Below are 21,727 nucleotides of genomic sequence, written 5' to 3'. Positions count from 1 at the left end.
AAAAAAAAAAAAAAAAAAAAAAAAAAAAAGCTTTTTGTTTAGCTTAGCTTGTAAAAGTTGATTATAAGAGGATCCAATGCCTAGTAAGATTGTTTTAATTGTTTTCCTGAGTACATGCTTTTAATCCCAGTACTCAGGAGGCAGAGGCAGGTGTATCTGTGGTCATATTGAGGCCAGCATGGTCTACATAGAGAATTCTAGGCCAGCTGGAGCTACAGGGAGACCTTGGCTCAAAAAGATAAAAGTTTTATTCTAGGCTACCTAGATTTATTTAAATAAACTGATTACACAGTAGGGTGGCATAATAGTGTTAGGTAATCTCCAAACATAAGATCTGCTTTGGTTACATGGTTAGGTAAGACAGGCAGCATTCCTGGAAGACATTCCCACAGTCAAAAGACTATAAATATCTTAAAACTTAAAAAATTTCCCCATCGGGCCTGGCGTGGTGGCGCACGCCTTTAATCACAGCACTCGGAGGCAGAGGCAGGCGGATCTCTGTGAGTTCAAGGCCAGCCTGTTTTACATAGCAAGTTCCAGGACAGCTGGGGCTACAGGGAGACCCTGTCTCAAAAAAAGACAAAAAAAAAAAAAAATTTCCCCATCGGTGCTATCATTTTTTTTTAAATTATGTATGTGAATGTTTTGCCACATGTAAATGGACCACATGTGCACAGTGCCCACTGAGGCCAGAACAGGATGTCTGATCCCCTGGAACTGAAGTTGCAGATAGCTGTTAGCTACCATGTTGGTACTGGGAACTGAATCCAGGTCCTCTGCAAGAGCATCTAGTGCTCTTAACTGTTGAGCCATTGCTCTAGCCCCACCATGATACCATTTTTTAAGGTAAAGATGTTATTTTAAAAATATTTAGGATTCATACCTTCATATTATGTGTTTGGATCAATTCAACCTCCCTGCTCCCTCCCTCCAACTCCTCCCACCACTTTTGTCTCCCAACTTCAACACACACACACACACACCCTGTCTCCCTATAACCCCAGCTGGCCTGGAACTCACTATTGAGACCATGCTGGCCTTGATGCTTACAGAGATCCACCTGTTTCTGACTCCTGAATGTTTATGTGCATGAGTATGGGACCATCTGTTGTAATATCAGTGTCTCAGGGTCTGCATTTCTGAAGAAATGTGACTCTCCTAGTAACCATAAACTGTCAGTATCTCCTCAGGTAAGGGTAGGACTTCATGAACCCTTCCCCTATCTGTACTATCTTGGCTGGCTTGATTTTTCAGTCTTGTGCATGCAGTTCCAGTCACTCAGAGTTCATGTTTGCAAAAGCTTTGTCATGTCCAACAAATATTGTTTTGCTACAGACATCTACTCCCTCTGATTCTTACAATTTTTGTGCTTCCTTCTTCCTTGATAATCCCTGAGCCTTGCGGGGAGGGGTTGTTATATAGCTGCCACATTTAGAGCTGAGAACTCCAATTCACAGTACCAAATGTGGGTTTTATCTTGTGGAGTGGTTTTTAAAAATATTTAATATGTGTGAGTATATTGCCTGCATGTATGTAAGTGCACCTATGTTATGCATAGCCTGTTCAGAGGTCAGAAGAGGGCATTTGGACTAGAGTTACAGTGTGGGTGCTAGGAACCGAACCTGGGTCTTCTGCAAGAGCAGCCTGTGCTCTTAACAACTGAGCCATCTCTGCAGCTCCTGGAATGGCTCTTAAAACCAGTCAGAAAGTGGTTGGTTACTCCCATAACATTCATGCCACTATTGCAGCAATAAGAATATCTGGCCAGGCCATTTCATTATTTTAGCTATCAGGGTTCACAGCTGGGTAGGACTGATGGTGCGTTTTCTTCTCTGGTAATGTGCATAGAACTTTATAGCACTATCAAAGCCAGTCATTGAGAATCAAGCTTCCAGGTTGGTACCAGCTTGATTTTTTTTTTTTTTTCTCCATGTCATATGACTGAGATAATGTAGAATCTACAGCAATAGAGTCTTACCATCAAGTTCTAGAGGGTAACCAAGAGAAATACTTATAGCCTGTAATGTTTGGAGGGGTCTATGGGACCCCACTAACAACTCAATGCCTTCCATATGGTTTATTATAATTTTATTTATTTTTTTTCTTTTTTTGGTCTTTTGAGACAGGGTCTCCCTGTAGTGGGGCTGGCCTAGAATTCACTGTGTAGACCAGACTGGCCTCAAACTCACAGAGATCTGCCTGCCTCTGCCTCCCAAGTACTGGGATTAAAGGCGTGCACTACCATGCCTGGCTAGCCTTCTATGTGATTTAAATACACATATCTAAAGATTCAAAACTAGCATCCATATGAGAGAGAACATCCATATGAGAGAGCGTGGGTCTGGATTCCCACACTCAGAATGATTGTTTCCAGTTCCATCCATTTTCCTGCAAATTGTGTAGTTTCATTTTTCTTTAGAGCTGAATTATATTCTGTTATGTAAATAAACCACATTTTCATTATCCATTCATTTGTTTCCCTTTTCTACCTATTGTGACTAGAGCAGCAATGCACATGGATGAGGAAGTATCTCTATAATAGGATACAGAGTCCTTTTGGGAGTATACCTAGGAGTGATATTGCTGGATCATGTGGTAGATCTAGTTCTTTCTTTTTGAGGAAACTCCACATTGGTTTCTGTAGTGGCTGGACCAGTTTGTTCTCCCACTAACGGTGAATAAATGTACCCTGTCTTTGATAATCTTTGCTACAGATCAGATTTCCCTTTGTGTGTGTGTGGGGGGGTCTTTTTAAGACAGGGTCTCCCTGTAGCCCCAGCTGGCCTGGAACTCACTGTCTTAGAACAGGCTGGCCCCTCAAACTCACAAAGATCCACCTGCCTCTGCCTTCCAAGTGCTGGGTTTAAAGGCATGTGCCGCCATGCTCAGCCAGATTTCCTTTTAGATTAAAAAAAAAAAAAAATGGGGAGTTAGTGATAATAATTAGGTGGTAGAGTCCTTTCCTAACAAACATCAGGCCCTATAGGTTAGATCACCAGCACTGTAAAACTAAATAACAAGCAAGCTCTATTGCTTCAGTTTCCTAGTCCAACTATGAGATGATGGTTGCTCTACAGACTGACAGCTTTTCATTGCATCATATGGACTTGGGAGCTTTGAAATTAAAAAGTGCCGTAAAATTGTAACATTTTTATCTAAAATTATTATCTAAATAATAATTTGATACTTGTTGAATCAGTACACAATTCTAAAGGAAATTATAAAAGATGACAAACATCCAACATTGTATCTTATTTTAAGGAAGTAATTTGTCCTGGTATCCCTACTCTGTTTCTCCCTCCTCCCTCTGGGGAAAAACCTAGCCTGTAGGCTGCAGACTTTGCCTACTAGCTTTTGGAAAGAAAGCTGAGAGCCCACAGAGAGGTCATGGAGACCTGTCTTTGTGAGCTCTGCACATCCCTCTCTTCCTCCCCTCCCCCTTTGAGACATAGGGTCTTGTTGCATAGCTTAGACTGGCATTGAATTAGGTTTGTAGCCTAATTTAAGGATGGCCTTAAACTCATGATCCTCTTTCCCAGCTGTCCAGATACTCCAATTATAGGCATGTACCACCATACTCAGTCTCACTACTCTTGATTCTGTTTTAAAGTTAGCAGTTTGATTTTGAGGCCCTTTCAGAACATAACACTAATGATTTTTCTGAGTCTAATGTGCTTTTATAAATATCAGCTGTAAAATTATATTGGAAATTCACTTTTGAAAATGGCAACAGAGGCTGGACTTGGTGGTGCATGCCTTTAATCCCAGCACTTGGGAGGCAGAGGCATGCAGATCTCTTGAGTTCAAGGCCAGCCTGGTCTACATAGTGAGTTCCAGGACAGCTGGGGCTACAGGGAGACTCTGTCTCAAAAAGACAAAAACAAAACAAAACAAAACAAAACAAACCAGCAACAGAAAGGCCAACATGGTGGTGCACACCTTTAATCACAGCCACAGTACTCAGGAGGCAGAGGCAAGATAAAGGCGGGGGAGATGGCTCAGTGAGTAAAGATATGTGCTGCCAAACCTGATGACCTGAGTCCATCCTAGGTATCCACATGGTAGGAGGAGAGAATTGACTCCAGAGTTGTTCTGTGACTTCCATATGTACATCACGGCATGGGCAAACACAAACACACATAATTGAAGCAGAAGGGTTGCCATGAGTTCAAGGTGGATGTGTATGTTTGTATGTGTTCGTATGCACATGTGTGAACATGGAGGCCAGAGGACAACCTTGAGTGTTGTTCCTCAGGTACCACCCACCTTGTTTTCTGGTATAGACCTGGATCTGAATTTAGGCCGGGGTAGCTGACCAGTAAGCCCCAGGGATCAGCTTGTGTCCTCCCCAGCACTGGGAATTCAAGTGCATCATCATGTTTGACTTTTTTTTCTATGGGTTCTGGACATCATTTCAGATCCTCATGATTACAGAGTAAACAGTTTACAGATCTTCCTCAGTGTAATTCTGTTTTTACCCTTTTGTTTGTTTTTAGTAATTACATTAATATCTCTTTGCCAGATTAATATTCTGTCTCCCGTTTAATCTCTCCTCTCTGGTGTTTTTTTTAAAAAAAAAAAACTTTATTTTTTATTTATTTTTTGTCTTTTTGAGACAGGCTTTCCTTGTCTGGCCTGTCGAGGTTTGTCAGCTGGCTTGGAACTCATTATGTAGACTAGGCTGGCCTTGAACTCACAGAGATCCACCTGACTCTGCCTCCCAAGTGCTGGGATTAAAGGCAAGTGCCAACGCGTCTGGCTTGGAAAGGAGAGATTGAAGTTACAAAGTGTCCTCTGACCCCTGCATATGTACAGTGGCATCCCTCCCACATGTACATGATTTTTTTTCTTATTTATTTATTTTTGGTCTTTTTGAGACAGGGTCTCCCTATAGCCCCAGCTGTCCAGGAACTCACTATGTAGACAAGGCTAGCCTTGAACTCACAGAGATCTGCCTGCCTCTGCCTCCCAAGTGCTGGGCTTAAAGGCATGCACCACCATTCCCAGCATGAACCTGTATATTTTAAAGTCTGGGTTTTAAAAACTATTTCTGAAAAGACATTACACAAAATCAAGTTGTTTAAAATATAAGCTGGGGGCTGGTGAAATGGCTTTCAAGTCTGATGTCCCAAATTCAATCCTGAAACTGATGTAAAGGTGGAAGCAGAAAACTGACTCCACAAAGCTGTTATCTTACTTCCACATGCATGCACACCACACCTACACATCACACACACACACACACACACTCTCTCTCTCTCTCTCTCTCTCTCTCTCTCTCTCTCTCTCTCTCCTAATAGTAAAGAAAACTTTTTTTTGCGGGGGGGATCTTTTTAAGACAGGGTCTCCCTGTAGCGCCAGCTGTCCTGGAACTCACTGTGTAGACCAGGCTGGGCTTGAACTCACAGAGATCCCACTACCTCTGCCTCTGCCTCTGGAGTGCTGGGATTAAAGGTATGCGCCACCACGACCAGCTTTATTATTTTTATGTGTATGCATATATTGCCTGCATGTAGGTAAGTGCACCCATGTTGTGTAATGCCCGTGGAGGTCAGAAGAGGCTGTTGGATCTCCTGGGACTGGAGTTATGGATGGTTGTTAGCTGCCATTTGGGTGCTGGGATTCAAACCCCGGTCTTCTGTAAGAACAACCAGTGTTCTTAACCGCTTGAGCCATCTCTCCAGCCCCAAACTATTTCTTTTTAAAAAAATATTTTTTTGCCAGGTGTGGTGATGCATGCCTTTAATCCCAGCACTTGGGAGGCAGAGACAGGCGGATCCTCTGTGAGTTTGAGGCCAGCCTGGTCTACAGCGTGAGTTCCAGGCAACTGGAGCTACAGGGAGACCCTGTCTCAAAAAGACCAAAAAAAAAAATTTTTTTTTTTGAAATACACAAAAATCAATAAACAAAAATGAAAAAAAAATTATTTTTATTTTATGTGTATTCATGTATTGCCTGCCTGTATGTAAGTGCACCCATGTCATGTAGTACCTAAAGAGGACAAAAGAGGACTTTGTATCCCCTGGAACTGGAGTTACAGACAATTGTTAGCTGCTATGTGGGATTCAAACCTAGGTCTTCTGCAAAAACAGCCAGTGCTCTTAACTGCTGAGCCATCTCTCCAGCCCCCTCTCTCTGGATTTTGAATTAAGGTCTCAATATATAACCTAGGCTGGCTTTGAATTTGTGTAGCCTAGCTTGGCCTCAAGACTTGAGTAGTCCTATGTCAGTTTTCAAAGTGCTGGGATTTCAGGCATGTGCCACATCTGGCTCAAATGGGATAGTGAGACATAAAACAGAGGCAATAATGGTGCCAAAGAGCAAGGGAGTTTAAAGGCATTGTTTTAGCTAAAGAGGTCATAGAGTATCTCCCCCCTTAGGCAGTGACATAGGAATAGAGAAATCTGAATGAAGGGAACAAGCTAGAAAGACTGGCAGATCTGAGAAAGGACATTCCAGACAGAACATTCCCCCCTGAAATGGTAGTTATTTGGCTAACTAATGGACCTTCAGGGAAATTGGCTGGAAATGAGTCAGTAGTTAGAGTAGATTGGAACAGGGCATCTTAAACTTTTTGTTCCAGAAGTGACCCATTTTTTTCCTGATTACTTTTTACATGAACCTGAGTATATCAAGTAGGTATACAAATCAGATACTGAGAGTAAATAATAAATATATTTGTTTTATTTTATAATAATGCCTTCATTATTACCATTTTGTTGTTTTTTGACAGAGTCTCACTAATCCCAGCCCACTGGAAGCGATGAAGTGGACCCGGGGGTCCTCCATCTCACGAGCTCTGCCTCTGGAGGGCTGGGATTAAAGGTTCACACCACCAAGCCCAGGGTCATTATTGGGTTTTTGTTTTGTTTTGGGGTTTTTTTTTTTTTTGGTCTTTTTTGAGACAGTTTCTCCCTGCAGCCCCAGCTGGCCTGGAACTCACTATGTAGACCAGGCTGGCCTTGAACTCACAGATTTGTCTGCCTCTGCCTCCCAAGTGCTGGGACTACAGGCATGCGCCACCACACCTGGCCTCATTGTTGGTTTTTTTGAAGCAGACACTTACCTTATAACCCTAGCTGGCCTGGAACTTGTTTTATAGACCACACTCAAAACAAGTGTTTGTAGACTTTAAACATGCATTGAGCTCCTACCTTTACCTCCCAAGTACTGTGCTACTACCACACCATCCTTTAGAAATTTCTTTTATTTAAATATTTTTCATTTATTTTGAGCCATCTTACCAGCCCAATAAATTTATTTTAAAACAGTTATTTTATATGTATGCATATAATTTTATCATTTATTAAATGGGAAAGTAAGTTTGCATACTAATGAGATGGAGGCATTTATAAAAAAAAGTTAAATCATGAACTGGAAAGATGGCTCAACAGTTAAGAGCACTGGCTGTTCTTGAAGAACATCCAGGTTCAAATCACAGCATCCACATGGTGGCTAACAACTCTGTAACTCCAGTTATGGGGATCCAACGGCCTCTTCTGTCTTCCTCGGGCTTTGCATGACACAGGTGCATTTACATACATGCAGGCAATACATGCATATACATAAACTAAAAGTAATAATAAAAATATTTTTTAAAAAGCATTAGAAGCCAGTCGTGGTGGTACACACCTTTGCTCCCAGCACTTGGGAGGCAGAGACAGGTGGATCTCTGTGAGTTCAAGGCCAGCCTAGTCTACATAGTGAGTTCTAGGACAGCTGGGGCTACAGGGAGACCCTGTCTTAAAAAGACCAAAAAAAAAAAAAAAAGCATTAGAACCTGATGGCCTGAGTTTTGTTTTGTTTTGTTTTGATTTAGTGTGTGTGTGTGTGTGTGTGTGTGTGTGTGTGAGAGAGAGAGAGAGAGAGAGAGAGAGAGAAAATGGTTTTATTGTTTTGAGACAATAAATCTTTAGCCTCACCTGGCCTAGAACTTGGCTGTGTATACAGGCTGGCCCCTCTGCCTGCCTCTGCTTCCCGAGTGCTGGGATTAAAGGTGTGTGCCGCCATGCCCAGCTACAAAGACCCTTTTGAAGGCTAGAAAGCATCCAAGCTAGAAAGCATGAGATGACAAATGAGATTTATTATCTCCAAGAAAGCTTGGGGGTTCCAACTGAGAATGCATTAGTAATGACCAATATAGTTATGTGTCACTTAACTACAGATTAGGACACTAATTCTGAGACATGCGTGTTTGTATATTTAGCATGCCTAGATGGTATAGCCTACTGCACACTTAAACTATATGGTAGTTGGATTGGGGGAGTTTTGTTTGTTTTTCCAGTGCTGGAAATTGAATCTAGAAACTTGTGTATGCTCAGCAAGCAATGTACCACTCACCTACATCCAGGGTAGAGAATATATGGTGTAAGCTATTGCTCCTAGGCTGTAAATCCACACAGCATGCTACTATATGAATCTTGTATGTAGGTAGTTGTCACACAGTGTTAGTATTTGTGTATCTGAACACAGAAAAGATGTAATAAAAATCCTAAGCAGGGGCTAGAGAGATTGCTTCAGCCGTTAAGAGCACTGACTGCTCTTGCAGAGGACCCAGGTTTGATTCCCAGCACCCACATGGTAGCTATGAACTGTCCTTAACTCCAGTTCCAGGGGAATCCGAAGCCCTCTTCTGACCTCTGCAGCATTGCACGACACAGGTACACTCATGTACATGTAGGCAATACACTCAAACACATAAAATAAAAATAATAAATAAAGCTGAGCATGGTGGCGCATGCCTTTAGTCCCAGCTCTCGGGAGGCAGAGGCAGGTGGATCTCTGTGAGTTCGAGGCCAGCCTGGTCTCCATTAGTGAATCCAGGCCAGCTGCGTCTACAGGAAAACCTTGTCTCAAAAAGACCACCCCCCCCCCCAAAAAAATGTTTTTTAAAAATACTAAGCAGTAGTGGTGGTAGTGGTGCTTGTAATCCCAGCGCCTGGGAAACAAAGGCAAGAGGATCACCATTAATTTAGGGCCATCCTGGTCTACAGAGCATTCTAGGCTAACCAGGGCTGCATTGCAAAACTCTGAAAATCCAAGGGTGGAGGTAGGAAAAGCTGTTTCCAGTTCTGCTGCCATCCTATGGAACCACCATCATATCATTGACTAAAGTGTTACAAGACACATGGCTCTATATGTTAATTCCTTCTTTCCCTTGAAATTTGCTCACTATATTAGAATCATAAGGAAAAGGCTATTAAGAGATCAGCATTCACATGGAAAAGGATTGTAAGCAGCACCTCAATCATCCAACTCCAACAGAAGACATTTCTTGGGGCACTGCAGTTGGCATGCTGTCAGCATTCTTTAGTCTCACCCAAAGAGACCCACAAAGGTTGACTCTGTGCCAGAACTCTGGGACAGCTCTGTTTTCATTGAACCATCAGTCTTCTTTCTGTAGTTGCTGTCTTAGACACAGTTTAAGCGGCCTCTGTTACAAAGTGTCTTTTCAGCCACCTGATCTCTTGCAGTCTCTCTGATACTCACCCTGACAAGGTAGTTTGCTTTCCATAGAGTGGTCTAAAAGAAAGGTTTTGTGGTCTGTGTTTAACATTTGCGCTTTCCCTCCTTTTTTGTTATGAATTAAAACTATAATGTGCTGCCTTGACTTCCAGGTTTTACAGTATTGAGAAGGAAGTTCATATATTTTATCATAGTCTGTTTATTTTTTTAAAATATTTTATGTATATGATTGTATTGCTTGCATGCATGTAAGTGCATCTGTGTCATGCAGTGCCAAAGAAGGCCAGAAAAGGGTGTTGGATTCCCCTGGAACTGGAGTTACAGACAGGAGTTAGCTGCAGTATGGGTCCTGGGAATTGAACCCAAGTCCTCTGTAAGAGCAGCCAGTTCTTTTAACCTCTGAGCCATCTTTCTAGCCCCCATAATCTGCTTATTTGAGAAAACTTCATTCCTGGTACATAAAGAGAACATCTTCCTTGACAGGACTCCCTTTGCTACAGGAGTCTTTGTGCAGGCTGTTACATGTGTCTTGTTATGTATAAACAAATTCATGTCATCTTGATATAATATTCAGATTATCTGCCCAAAAGGGCTTCTAGCAACCTGCTACCTCTTTGCTTTACTCTGCAAACAGTGCTCTCTCTACTTTTTTTTAATGTACAGAAAGTCTGATTGTATAGTAAACAGTAGTAAAGGCAAGTTCCTCAGAATTCACAAATAGAATTCCCTTTAAAGGTTAATTGTGCCTCCTAGAATGCTTTGCACACATGGCACATGCCTGTAGTCACAGCACTTCAGGAAGCTAAGGCAGAAGGATTGCTAGTTTGAACCCCACTTGGGCTCCATCACACAAAATAGAAACCCAAAAAAGTAAGTTCAGATTACCAGATCACAAATCAGACTTGGAATATCTTTACAGATTGTATACTGTACTTCCTCTGGAAATATCTGACTGTCCTGGTCCCCCAGCAGAGCTGCAGATGGACTGCTAAGCCTTAAAAAAAAGTCTTAGCTCTTCAAGCTTTACAGTTGTACCTGAATTTTTCAATTACTTGTATTGATAGGTATTTCCCAGTGTTTATTTCTCCCACCCCCACATGTGCAGACTGAAATACCGTATGGTAGCATACCATTACGTATAGTAATGGTTGAGAGTGAATTGTTGCTACAGGTAGAATGTCAATAAATTTTGAACCAGTGTGCTGCTAATTAAGTTGTTTATCTGTCTGTACTTGGGCCTTTGCTGCTGCTATCCAAGTATCCCTGGTACTTTCCTTGACTGAGTTGCCATGAATTCTATGACGACCTTGCTTTTTTTGTTTGTTACAGTGTGAGCCACTGCCCCATGTTGTGTTGATGCTGGTCTGCCATGCTCGCCTGTCTGCCAGGGCCAGGTGACCTGTCCTTTCAGCTTCTTTCTCACACGCAGATGAACACTGGACTTCAGAAATGTAAGTAGTCTGGATCCATGGGTAAGGAGTATGATCCTTTGTTTCGTCCCCCTACATAATGGGCTATCCCAGAGGCCCATTTAGGGTGCATTGACCTGAATTTTGGTACTTTGAAGGTGTTCATCAGTGGATAGTGCAGGAAAGCAGATCCAAAGACTCTGTCAGCAGCGTGATACACTTTTGTGATCAGAGAACTCTTTTCAAATACTATAATTCCTCAGAATGTGTGATCTTACTGACAGCTTTCTGTTGTACAACAAAGGTACAAGGAGCTTTATAGGTTATATATCATTTCGCTCTTCAAAAAGGTGTTTTCAGGGACTGAAGAGATGACTCAGCAGTTGAGAGCACTGACTGTTCTTGCAGAGGACCTGGGTTCAGTTCCCATTATTCATATGGTGGCTTAGAACCATCCTTAACTCCAGTTGCAGGGGAATCTGATCCCCTCTTCTGACCTCTGTGACATTGCACGACACAGGTGCACTCACGTACCTGCAGCCATAACACTCAAACACATGAAATAAAAATTAAAAAAAAAATTTTTTTTTTTTAAAAGTGTTTTCTGCCGCCCTTAATCCCAGCGCTGGGGAGGCAGAGGCAGGTGGATCTCTGTGAGTTCAAGGCTAGCCTGGTCTCCATAGCAAATCCAGGTCAGCTGTGGCTACAGGGAGACCCTGTCTCAAAAAGACCAAAAAATAAAAAATGAAAAAATAGCCAGGCATGGTTGCACACACCTTTAATCCCAGCACTTGGGAGTCAGAGGCAGGCAGATTTCTGTGAGTTCCAGGACAGCTGGGGCCACAGGGAGACCCTGTTTCAAAAAGACCAAAAAAAAAATTGTTTTTAATTAAAAAAAATAAATTTTAAAAGGCATGTTCACTTTAAACCTCACAAGGAACTGACTGAGAAAATTCATAGTCCAGATAACTTTTTTTTTCAACCTCTGAAATAATATTTACATTGTCAGTGATGTTTTGCTCTCTGAATATATTCTGCCATGGAAACAGGCAATTCTCCCTGGCTGTGCTGTCTACCTTCTGAGCCAACATGATTTTCTGTCACAGGAAGTAAAGAAGCTTTTGCCCTCAGAAAGGTTAGGAGATGGCTTTCTCAGGCTCTCTGGGTGTTTGTATCCAGGATACTTCCCACTTGATTGAGCCTTTGAGAAGTCTGTTAGATTCCTGTCTTAATTGGATGAAATTGGAATTTTGTGCTTTCCCAGATTCCTACCTTCTCCTCCTTTACTACATGATATGCAAGGAAAATACTTGATTTCTGACTCGTTACTATATGTATAATATCTTAGTTTAAAAACCCCTGAATTGGGGCTGGGAGATGGCTCAATGGTTAAGAGCACTGACTGCTCTTGCAGAGGACCCGGGTTCAATTCCCAGCATTCACATGGCGGCCATGAACCGTCCTTAACTCTAGTTCCAGGGGAAATCGAAGCCCTCTTCTGACCTCTGCAGCATTGCACGACATGAGTGCACTCACATACATGCAGGCAATACACTCATACACATAAAATAAAAATAATAAATAGAATATTAAAAAATTTGCTGGGCATGGTGGTACGCACGCCTTTAATCCCAGCACTTGGGAGGCAGAGGCAGGCGGATCTCTGTGAGTTCAAGGCTAGCCTAGTCTACATAGTGAGTTCCAGGACAGCTGGGGCTACAGAGAGACCCTGTCTCAAAAAGACCAAAAGAAAAAGAAAAAAAAAAAAAAATCCCTGAATTTTACATAAACCTTTCTTTCAGAGCAAAAAAGGCTAATCAATGAGGCATTAAGGCTTTCCTTTAATAGTATAGTACTTTACTTGAGCCTTCATGACAACCATTAGCAAACTTTTTCTGTAAATGCCAGAAAGCAGATATTTTTGGCTTTGTAGACCATACATACTCTGTTGCATGTACTCAGCCCTGCTGTTACAGAGCAAAGGCAACCATAGACAACATGCAAACAAGTGAGTGTAGTTTCATTTTGGTGACGTTTCTATCAAAGAACCCTGCAACTATACTTGGCATGCAAATTGGAAATGGTTTGTTGATCCCTGCTCTGTGAGCACATCAGAAGTTAAAAATAGTCAAGTCTCAGTCGGGCAGGCGTGGTAGCGCATGCCTTTAATCCTAGCACTTGGGAGGCAGAGGTAGGTGGATCTCTGTGAGTTTGAGGCCAGCCTGGTCTGCATAGTGAGTTCCAGGTCAGCTGGGGCTACAGGGAGGGAGACCCTATCTCAAAAAGACCAAAAATAGTCAAGTCTCAGTAGGTATGGTGCTACAGGCCTATAATCTCAGCTATTTGGGAAACTGAGGCAGGAAGGTCACAAGTTCAAGGCCAACCCAGATAGCTTAGTTCTGACACCCTGTATCAAAACAAAAGTAAAAATAAAATTAGGGCAGAGGATGTAGCTCAGTTGGTAAGAGTCCTTGCCTGGCATGTACAAAGCCCTAGGATTTAACCCCCAGCACTGCATAAACCAGGCATGTTGGCACATGACTATAACTTAACACTTAGGAGGTAGAGGCAGGAGGACCAGAGAAGTTCAAGACTAGCCTCAGCCACATACTGAGTTTAAAGCCAGCCTGAGATATATGAAACCCTATTTCAAAAAAACAAAACCAGAACCCTCCTGACTTCATTTCTTTGAGGGAACAAAATCAGAGCCTTGCTAGTTTTGAATTTGTCTGAATCTGACTCTGTGAAAGGACAAAGATGAACGTGACAGTCTGCTTTCTATACTGCTTGACACAGTAAGCAAGCTCTGCTGTGCCAGTATTCTCAACTTGGCTTTTTCCTCTTACCTTCCAACTCTCCTGCTCTCTTTATGATGGATGTCCAGCCCAGGGTCTCACACATGCTAGACAAGTGCTCAACCACACAGCTATATCCCCAGCCCTAACCTTTGTCCTAATGATGATTGGGTGAAAATATTATATGTTTTCTATGATCATCAAAATCAGCACACTAAGACTTGGCTTCTGGGACACAAATGAGGAAGCATACTTGGAGACATACAATAATGTGACAGGGGAGGCTCTGTGCTAACAAAAGAAGAATCATTTGCCTAGTATGGTGGTGCATACCTATAATGTCAGTGCTTGAAAGACTGGGGCTAGAGGATTGCTGGTTCAAGACTAGCGTGGGCTACAAAGCAAAACCCTATCTGAAAACCAGAATAAACCCAGAACATCTTGGCTTTGCTTGGGTTTGGTAGCTTGGAATTAGGTAGATGACCTAGAGCTTTTCTAGATTGTATGTGCTATGATGTTACTTGCTTTGAGAGTCTTCAGGTGTTTAGGAACTCTGTGCTTGCTGTTTTTGTTTTTTTGGGTTTTTTTGTTTTGTTTTTTTTTTTTTCTCTTGACCCATCTTTTCCCAATGCTCCAGAAAATGATTTGGAATTTTTTTTTCTTCCTTAACCCCAGCCTCTGCTCCTTTTCCTAGTTCAGCATCAGTTATATATCAGTGGCTTATCAAAATAGGGCAGCTAGACATGGTGGCACACCCCTTTAATTCCAGCATGGGTGAGGCAGGTGAATATCTATGAGATTGAGGCCAACCTAGTCTATAGGTCAGCCAGCGCTGTATAATAAGACCATCTCAGAAAAACAACAACAAATGAGGCACCTAGAGAGACAGCTCAGTGGTTAAGAGCACTTGCTATTCTTCCATAGGACCTGAATTCATTTCCCAGTACAAGACACTCACAACCACCTGTAACTCCAGCTCCAGGGGCACCTTCTGGCTTCCAAAGGCACACATGCACACAGGCATACACACAAATAAAAATAATAAAAGTAATCTTATTTAAAAAGTCACAGCCAAACATGGTGGCACACACACTTAATCTTAGCACTCAGGAAGCAGAGGCAGGCAGATCTCTGTGAGACAGACTGGTCTACATAGCGAGTCCCAGGCCAGTTGGGGCTATAGGGAAACCATGTCTCAAAAAAACAAGAAGCCAGGCATGGTGGCACATGCCTTTAATCCCAGCACTTGGAAGGCAGAGACAGGTGGATCTCTGTGAGTTCAAGGCCAGCCTGGTCTACATAGTGAGTTCCAGGACAGCTGGGGCTATAGGGAGACCCTGTCTGAAAAAGAAAAAAAAAAAAAAAAAAAAAAATAGTCACAGTTGCCGGGCATGGTGGTGCACACCTTTAATGCCAGCACTTCGGAGGCAGAGGTAGAGGCAGGCGGATCTTTGTGAGTTTGAGACCAGCCTGGTCTGTATAGCAAGTTCCAGGCCAGTGGGGGCTACAGGGAAACCATGTCTCAAAAGACAAAACAAAACAGTCACAGGCAAAATGACTGAAATGATCAAAAACCCTTGATCCTCACACCATCTTTTTGTTATGTTTGTTTGCTTGTTTGTTTGTTTGCTTGTTTGTTATGAAGCAAGAGTCTCAGGTGTCCTAGGCTAGCCTTGAACTCTGTGTAGTCAACTCTGTGAACTCCTGGTTTTCCTGTCTCTACCTCCAAAGTATTGAGATCACAGGTATGCTCTCATACTCTCTTTTAGTGGGCAGTTTTGATCTGCATTGACAAAGCCTTGAGAGCCTGGGACAAATACTGAAATTACTTTTTACTTTAGATACTGGCATGCCCCCTAGTGGAAGGGCATGGAAATGGTGAATTGAACCAAAGACTGGATAAACTCAGTTGTTTAGTGCTTACTATATGTAAGGCACTGTATTGAGGATTTTACATTTCTGTTTTCTTATTTGTGTGTTTGTATGTAACTCAGCCACACCTGCTGTTCTTGAATGCCTATAAACAGCTGTCGGTCATGTTCATGCAACATTTTTCCTGTTCATCAGGAAAAATCTTAATAATCTTAATAATTCTGTGACATATTAACATATTTTTCTAGTTTCAGATTCCTAATTCTTTGTACTGCCCTAAGTCCCTATTAATAATAAACCAGCTATTTAAGCCTTTTTTTTTTTTTTTTTGAAGTTACAGAGAGGGTTTCTGAGAACTTTTTTCTCTCTTGAGTTCATAGGGTGATTGGTATCTGTAGTATATTGCCCAGTATTACAGACTGATAAGAAAAACATCTATGGAGCGGGGCATGGTGGTACATGCCTTTAATCCCAGCACTTGGGAGGCAGAGGCAGGCAGATCTCTGTGAGTTCAAGGTCAGCCTGGTCTACATAGTCTAAGCCAGCTGGGGCTACAGGGAGACCCTATCTCTAAAAGACAAAAAAAGACAACAAAACAAACAAAAAAACCATCTACAGCACTGGCTACATCTCCATCCCTCAGGTCTGCTTTTTTGAGGGTGAGACCAAATACCACTCTGCTTCTTCTAGACTTGAACTTTTTTGTTTCCTGCTTCAGGGAGCAGCAGTTTCTATGCAGACAGCTGTGCCGTGTTCCTTCTAACACACTCCCTATTCTGCTTCTGTTCCAGTTGATGCCCAGTGACATGACTTTGAATGGAGTCTCCTTTGGGCCAAGGCCTGCTGAAGCTACCAGCTGGGTATTCAGCAGATTAGCCTTTGCTCTTTCCTGGCTGCTTTCTGCCAGGAGAGGAAGTAGGGGAGAATCAGCCAGCTGAGCCCAGGCTCTTAGCCAAGCCATTTTCCTTCTGCTCTGGACAGTGCATATTTACTTACTCATTCAGGAAGTACTCATTAAGCACTTTTTGTATACACACACACACACACACACACACACACACACACACACACACGGTAGACTCCTTCTCTAAGAGAAGAGATCCCTTGTAGGAGGAGCATGGCATCCTTAAAGAGCCCTTGTTATGAGAAAGTTTTCCTTTCGTAAGCCCAGTATCCACTGGAACCCCCAATGGGAGGCACCCGGAGAGATGGGAACAAAGAGACTGTTAACATTAATGAGGCACATTGAGTAGGTATTTATTTCTACAGTCTCCCAAAGGAAGGCAGGTTTTTCCTCTTTCTTTTTGGAAAGTGACAGCTGACATGGACCAAATATAGACTATTTTTGGCACCTAGAACTTAGAGATGCTCTGAATCCTTTTCTTCTCAGTTCCCTCCCTGCTGCCCTGTCATTTATTATTATCCTCCATTCACACAGGCAAATAATAAAGCCTTTTGATCTTCAACCAGTCAGGCACTGAGTAAACTGTAAACAGAAGTGAACTTGAGATGTTGGCAGCTTCCTCCTCCTCTCCTGAAAAAGTGTCTTGTTCTCTGTGCCAGATGGGCATGTCTACCCATGACTGTGGCACCTCAGCTGCCTTTTATAAGAGAAAACTAATGCCTCGCTGGTCCCTGCAAACTGAATAGTAGCGACTCAGGATATACCCTGTTTTTCAGAGTGTCATGAAGAGGGACTGAGGAAGGCACTGATAGGCAGCTCTGCTTAAAACCATTTACCCTGTGCCATCTTGGGTTGGTAGGACTTAAGAATTCCATGTAGTAAAGAATTCTTGATTACCTCTTTGAGAACTGGTTAAGTTCTGGCTTTCCAAATAGAGACTTGGGAAGTTGCTTTGCCATCTGATCTTTAGAGACCTCATTTATAGAATGGGTCTCACAATATACTTGCCTCCTATAGCAGTAGTAAGAATCATTAAAAGTCCTTAGTGTCAGGCCTGGCCTACTGTGCATATTTAGAGAATGTCCAGCTCCGCTTGTGATTGTGGGGAGTGTGGCTAGATTTAGAGTAAAAGCTACAGATGACAACTTGATCTTCCCCACAGCTTCAACAGGGGACTCTAGAAAGGCTGGTTGGCTTGGCACTGATGAGCTCCCCTCCTCTCTGCTCTCCTTCCCCCCTTTCTCTTTCTTTCTCTCTCTCTAGGGGACACTACACAGAAAATGAGAACTGCTCACTATCCTACCCCAGCCGAATTGGACGCGTATGCTAAGAAGGTCGCAAACAACCCACTGACTATAAAAATCTTCCCCAACAGTGTGAAGGTTCCCCAGCGGAAACACGTTCGTCGTACTGTGAACGGCCTCGACACATCAGCCCAGCGCTACAGCCCCTACCCGACTCAGGCTGCCACCAAGGCAGGCCTGCTTGCCATTGTCAAAGTGCCAGCCAAAAGCATACTCAAGGACTTTGACGGCACCCGAGCCCGGTTACTCCCTGAGGCCATCATGAACCCCCCAGTGGCACCCTATGCTACTGTGGCACCCAGCACTTTAGCTCACCCCCAGGCCCAGGCTCTGGCCCGCCAGCAGGCCCTGCAGCATGCACAGACCCTGGCCCATGCCCCTCCCCAGACGCTGCAACACCCTCAGGGTATCCCACCACAGGCACTGTCTCACCCTCAGAGCCTCCAGCAGGCTCAGGGCCTGAGCCACCCTCAGCCCATGGCCCAAACCCAGGGCTTGGTCCACCCTCAGACCCTGACTCACCAGGGTCTCCAGCACCCCCCTAATCCTTTGCTGCATGGAGGCCGGAAGATGCCAGACTCAGATGCCCCCCCGAATGTGACCGTGTCTACCTCAACTATTCCCCTTTCAATGGCGGCCACTCTGCAGCACAGCCAGCCCCCGGACCTGAGCAGCATCGTGCACCAGATCAACCAGTTTTGCCAGACGAGGGCAGGCATCAGCACTACCTCAGTGTGTGAGGGTCAGATCGCCAACCCCAGCCCCATTAGTCGCAGTCTGCTCATCAATGCAAGCACCCGGGTGTCGACCCACAGCATCCCCACACCAATGCCTTCATGTGTGGTCAATCCCATGGAGCACACCCATGCGGCCACAGCCGCATTGCCTACTGCAGGTCCTGTCAACCTGCCTGCAGGCATTTCTCGAGCCCCTACTGGCTACCCTAGCGACCTCAAACCAGTCGCCTGGAACCAGCACCAGCTGGCCCACCTGCAACAGATGTGCAGTGAGGCTGGTGGAACACCAGTCCCTGGCCTGACAGGCAAGCATGCAGCAGGACGCGAGTTGGCAGGGCCTGGCTTTGTAAGCAAGGCCCCTGCCTACCCGCAGGAACTCTGCCTGGCACAGTCCTTCCATTTGAAGCCACCCCTGGAGAAGCCTACCCCATCCCCACCAGTCAACGGCCTGCCAGCACCACTGGCCTACCCCAATGGTCACTACTTCCAACCCCTGTGGAACAACATTCTGCCCACTCCTAATAGCGACAGCTCGGGGTCTCAGGACCTCGCTATGCCATTCCATGGTGGGCAACCCACAGGTGCACCCCTCGACTGTGCAGCAGCTTCTGGGGCCCACTACCGAGCAGGGACTGGGGGCGGTTCACTGGCAAGCCAGAACAGCTTGGTGCAAACGGTGGATTACCTAAGTGGCGATTTCCAGCAGGCCTGCTTCCGAGAACAGAGCCTGGTCATGCTGAGCAAGGCCCACCGAGTCCCTGGCACCCGAGCCCCTGACCACACAGATAGCCGAAATCTTCATATTCAACACCCAGGGTATAGATAGGGAGCCGTGGTGCCCTCAAGCAACATGTCATACTACATCGCCCTTCTAGGTTTAGTCTTTTACGTAACTGGATAGTTTCAAAGTTTCACCTCTCCAGTGTGATCGTCCTTAGATATCTAAGGAAGGGAACTTGGCAGGGTCTCTTTGGGGGCAGAAGAGGGTCCTTTAACCTTGCCCTCTAGCATCTCTTGGTTTTTATGTTAGATGCTAACCCTTTTCTCTTAGCTATCTGCCTGCCTATTAGTCTTTCCACCTTAAACACTTGCTAAACCTCTCCCTCTTTCTCTTGGGATTGAGGTGTGGCTGAGGAGAGTGGTCTAGGTCCCTAAGCTAGACCTGTCAAGGACTAAGAAGCCAGACTTTCCAAGTGCTCTGGAATCTTAAATTCTTTTTTCACCCAAAGATGTCAAATCAAAACAAACCAATCTCCCCAACTGTTTCCCACTCCTCAAGGCTTTGTTTCCATTTACATTGCTTCCAAGCTGTTGCACTTGTCCTTGCCAAAGCCTTGAGACTTGGAGAAGAAAATTTTTATATTGGCATCTTGGTTCCCAACTCTTCAGGACAGAAATACAGTGGGCATCTGGCATTCCCAAGACCTCTTGTCACTGTTGCCTCCAAACTCAACTGTTGTCCTCATCCCTACCTTCCTTCTCCCTTTAAAAAACAAGCAAAACAAACAACTACCTTACTTGAAGAATTAGTTATAGGTAAAGGATGATCACATTGGAGTTTGGAATTAATACACCAAAAAAGTTAAAATGCATTTGGTTCTCTCTACACTGGCTAAGAATATTGCTCTACACTGTACGTTTTAAATGTCATGTTTCTGTATGAATGTAGTGAGTTTGAGTAGCGTTGTGTGTATGAGTGGCCCCACAGGTACATTTGCCCTCTTAGTCACCTTTTGCAGCCCCTCAGTTTAACTCAAGAACGAAAGAAAAAACACAAAGCCTTAAGCTCTTTGAATTCTTCCTCTACCAAATGAGCATGGTTCTGACCACTGGAGAGGGCTGCCATTGGACACAGCCCTTCTTGCCCCTGTCCATTCTCAGTGCATCCATTCCCAAGTGACAATTAGTTGGCTAGAAATTCAACACTTCTCTGTAACTTTAGATTGTTTTGTTGTAGTTTTGCACCTATCTTCTGTTTAAAGATGCACAGTTGGGCTCTTTTTTTTAAAAAAACCAAATAAGTCCTTGCCTTTCCTCTTGTCTTTGGGAAATGTGAGCTGATAATTTAAGATTTTGGGTTCTGTTTACTGTCTACTGTTCCTTAGCCAGAAATTCTCTAGTGATCTGAAACAATGTGACTGAAGACCAATTTTTAAATTATGTGTTGGCAAGTTGCCTTATATTTAAAAAAGAAAAAAAAAAGGAAAAATGCCTGAGTGTGTTATGCCAAATGATAGCAACATGAAGTCCTAATTTATTGTTCTGTTTTCCTGCGGTCTGTGAACACTGGTACTGCTGCCCCTGAGCCCCCGCAATTTCTGGTGTGATGCCTTCAAGGTGTTAGCCACTATCTCACCCAGGGCTCTCTTTCACTTGCTGCTTTTCTGATTTAAAGAGTACCACTATCTCCCTTTACCTCTTGCTTGACTTCCAGATCAGATTCTTGCTGTAGTTTTGCCCCCAATGCCCCTCCCTGGGAGGGGAGCTGCCACTGTAGGAAACTGGACCAGACACCAGCTTGGGGGCTTTGAAACCACCTCAAACCCCTTTCTTGTGCAGGGGTACAAATCTCTGAAGCTCTTACTCCCACCTCGTCTGCATGGAAAATGTACTGTGATTCCCTTATACCCCCAACTGCCCTGGACTTTGGTGAGATGTTTACTAGTTCAGCCTGAGTCCTCCATCTGTCCCTGTCCCCACCAGCCAACCCCAACAGCAATAAGGGTCCAAGCCAAGGCCTCATGTCCATACTCCCTGCCTCCAAGAACCCATGCCACCCCAAGGGAATACCTGGATTCCCCTCTCTATCCATACTGTAGCATTCATTCTCCATCTTTCACCTCATCTGTGGTGATTTATAGGTGTGATGGGGTTTTTAAATTATAAACCAGTAAAACAAAAAAACCTCACCTTTTGACCTTGTCCTATTCGTTTAATGTGAATGATTAAGATGGTTTTATCACAATGGTTTGTAACGTCTCTTTCTCAAAGGGGAATTTATTTCTGTGGTGGCAGCAGGGGTATTCTATTCCCAGACTGAGATTGACTTTAGGCCATGCATAGACAGGCTCAGCTGGGAGGCCTCTGCCTAGGTCATTGAAAGAGGCCCATGTGGAAATTCATAAGTAGCATGGCTTGCTGCTTCAATGGAGGCTCACAGGTTCCTGCAGTACTTTCACCCCAAGGACCACTGGTCAGCCAATAGGCCAACCAGAAAATTTTAACCTCCCTCCCACCTGCA

The 21,727-nt window shown here is 43.9% G+C and overlaps 1 protein-coding gene across 3 annotated transcripts in view; it reads left to right on the top strand.

Annotated features, from left to right (window-relative positions):
• Positions 1 to 20,688, top strand: part of Fam222b (family with sequence similarity 222 member B) — a 63,870-nt gene extending 43,182 nt beyond the window's left edge. For 2 of the 3 annotated variants that reach the window (XM_008828690.3, XM_008828691.3), the window contains exons 2-3: positions 10,795 to 10,916; positions 17,709 to 20,688. In XM_008828690.3, the coding sequence (XP_008826912.1) occupies positions 10,835 to 10,916; positions 17,709 to 19,312 (1,686 nt within the window). In that variant the 5' untranslated portion in view covers positions 10,795 to 10,834 and the 3' untranslated portion in view covers positions 19,313 to 20,688. The remainder of the gene's footprint in view (positions 1 to 10,794; positions 10,917 to 17,708) is intronic. The other variant, XM_008828692.3, reaches the window with a different exon arrangement.
• The last annotated feature ends 1,039 nt before the right edge of the window (positions 20,689 to 21,727 follow it).

The sequence above is a fragment of the Nannospalax galili genome, unplaced genomic scaffold (assembly GCF_000622305.1).
Source record: "Nannospalax galili isolate Female #2095 unplaced genomic scaffold, S.galili_v1.0 scaffold212, whole genome shotgun sequence".
In the NCBI taxonomy this organism is placed as follows: domain Eukaryota; kingdom Metazoa; phylum Chordata; class Mammalia; order Rodentia; family Spalacidae; genus Nannospalax; species Nannospalax galili.
The sequence above is the reverse complement of the archived record's forward strand: the minus strand, read 5'-3'. Positions and strand labels throughout refer to the sequence as shown.